Raw genomic sequence first — 2,500 nt, forward strand, 5'->3', positions numbered from 1 at the left:
TTAAAAGTTTTTTTTTTTCTTCCCAAATTCTGTCATTCTAGAGACAGAGTCTCTTTAAAACGTGACCATGACTGAAAAGTACCAGACACTAAAAAGTGTTAACGGTGTCAATATCCTTAAAAAAAAACTTGTAGGAACAGAACTGAGGGGGCTGCAATTGTTGAACTGTCAGATAGCCTGATGTGGACTTGTGTCAGTCCAGTGCTTCTAAGTAGCATGGTCATCATGAGAGAATGACAATTTCAGAACGAGAAGTCTGCAACAGCAGTAATCTCTCATTACATGTTTACTTAACATGATTACATTCATACTACATGACAAATGGCTATTCTGATCCGACATGGATGTACATGAGCTTTTCACCTTGGGATGGTCTGTATAATAAATACATCCTGTCCACGAACAGACTCCTGGATTTCCACTCTGGTTTCTGTAGAGACAGAGGCACAATTAGCTAAAAAGGTCAGATGATTATAACATGAACAGGACATGCTGATCAGACAACTCTTACCTCCATTAGTCTCTTGGTAGACGACTGCCTTGCCCAATTCTACCCCCAATCGCCTAAGAGAGACAAAAAGATTAATAGATGCATAAATATCCAACATTGTTATTCACACTGTTTAACCAACTACCCCCCTGAGGATTTACCCCCCTTCCTGACCAGGCCATTTTTTGCGCTACGGCGCTGCGTTACTTTAACTGACAATTGCGCGGTCATGCAATGCTGCACCCAAATGAAATTTACATTCCTTTCTCCCACAAATCGAGCTTTCAGTGGTATTTGATCGCCTATGTGTTTAAGTTTTTGCCCTATAAGCAAAAAAAAAAAAAAGTAGACAATTTTGAGAACAAAAATAATATTTTGGACTTTTTGCTATTAAACATGTCCAGTAAAAAATTTAAAAAAATCAAATTTTGTCATAAATTTAGGCCAAAATGTATTCTGCCACGTCTTTGCTAAAAAAATCCCAATACGTATAAAGTAATTGGTTTACGTGAAAGTTATAGCGTTTACAAATGGCAGTATAGATACTGGGAACTAACTTGGTGTCACCGACATCCCCAGTGACAGCAATACAGTGATCAGTGCTAAAAAAACAAAACAAAAAAAAAAACAGACACTGTACTAATAGCACTGGGCAGTAAGGGGTTAATGTGCACAGACCTCTCCAGCAGTGTGCTTGAGCTGGCAGGAAGGAAGCCTGTTTGCAAACAAAATAGTCTTCCTCCCCATTGGTGATTGGCAGTAATCACGGGACACTGGCAGGCACCAGCAGGGACCCAGTGATTGACATTAATCAAAGTTAATGAGAAGCACTTTAAACAATGGCAAGTGAATTGACTCCTATTTAACATGATTTTGAATGTGATTGCCTAATTATGAACACAGCTACATCCCAAGTTATAAGAGGGTGTGCACACTTATGCAACCACATTATTTTAGTTTTTTAGGTTTATTCCCCCCCCCTAAAGATTTCAGTTTGTTTTTCAATTGAGTTGTACAGTTTATCGTTCACATTAAAAAGGTGGAAAGAGTTTTGAAATTATCTTTGTCTCATTTTTTTACATCACAGAAAACCGACATTTTAAAAAAGGGATGTGTAAACTTTTTATATCCACTATACAAAGGTTAAAACAAAAGTACAAAAACAGTATTTTATGGAAAAGAATGTATGCTAAAATAAATGTCATCCAATTAGTTTGAACCTACTTTTCTCAGCTTGTAAATAAAAGCCTTAACAGTACAAGCTTCAGCAAGTTGTTACCAATAGGGATGAATGAATTCATTTACATAAAGATTTAACTTCATCTGATTTGCATTCGCCTAAACATATTCTCACACGTATGACCAATATATGGAGGCACCCACAATCCAATAATCAGATCTTGATTGGATTATAGGGATTCTTTATTTCTCTGCAGTCCAAACAAAATATGAATGTAGATCAGCCAGAGGGGGAATGTTTTTCTCCTCAGCAAAAGTGGAGTTACTCTTTAACCACTTCAGTACAGGACATTTTTTTCCCCCCTTCCTGCTCAGGCCAATTTTCAGCTTTCAGCGCTGTCGCACGTTGAATGACAATCGCAGGATCATGCAACGCTGTACCCAAATGAAAATTTTTATCTTTTTTTTTTTTTTTTTTTTTTTTTTTTAGACAGAGCTTTCTTTTGGTGGTATTTAATCACCACTGGTTTTCTTATTTTTTGCTAAACAAATATAAAAATACAGAATACTTAAAAAACAAAAAAAAAAAAAAAAACCCTTTTCTTAGTTTCTGTTAAAAAAAAAAAAAAGTGCAAATAAATACATTTTCTTCTCTGATGTGCGCTGATGAGGCTGCACTGATGGGTACTGGTGAGGCAGCACAGACTGACACGGATTGGCACTGATAATTAGGGCACTGATGTCCCGTCACAGTAAAGTCTGTTATCAGTTTTCTTTTCCTCAGACAGTGACAGCGTCTTTTATATGTGATCACCTGTGATGAGACACTGT

At 36.8% G+C, this 2,500-nt stretch overlaps 1 protein-coding gene across 2 annotated transcripts in view; it reads right to left on the reverse strand.

Annotated features, from left to right (window-relative positions):
* The window catches only part of PRPSAP1 (phosphoribosyl pyrophosphate synthetase associated protein 1), an 82,218-nt gene that overhangs the window by 44,563 nt on the left and 35,155 nt on the right, over window positions 1-2,500 (reverse strand). For both annotated transcript variants that reach the window (XM_089682653.1, XM_089682652.1), the window contains exons 3-4: window positions 512-564; window positions 364-430 (exon numbers count right to left, since the gene is read on the reverse strand). In XM_089682653.1, coding sequence (XP_089538779.1) covers window positions 364-430; window positions 512-564 — 120 coding nt within the window. The remainder of the gene's footprint in view (window positions 1-363; window positions 431-511; window positions 565-2,500) is intronic.

This window comes from Staurois parvus, unplaced genomic scaffold, assembly GCF_062004578.1.
Source record: "Staurois parvus isolate SC_StPar_1 unplaced genomic scaffold, SC_StPar_1.0 ptg000293l, whole genome shotgun sequence".
NCBI classification, from domain to species: Eukaryota; Metazoa; Chordata; class Amphibia; order Anura; family Ranidae; genus Staurois; species Staurois parvus.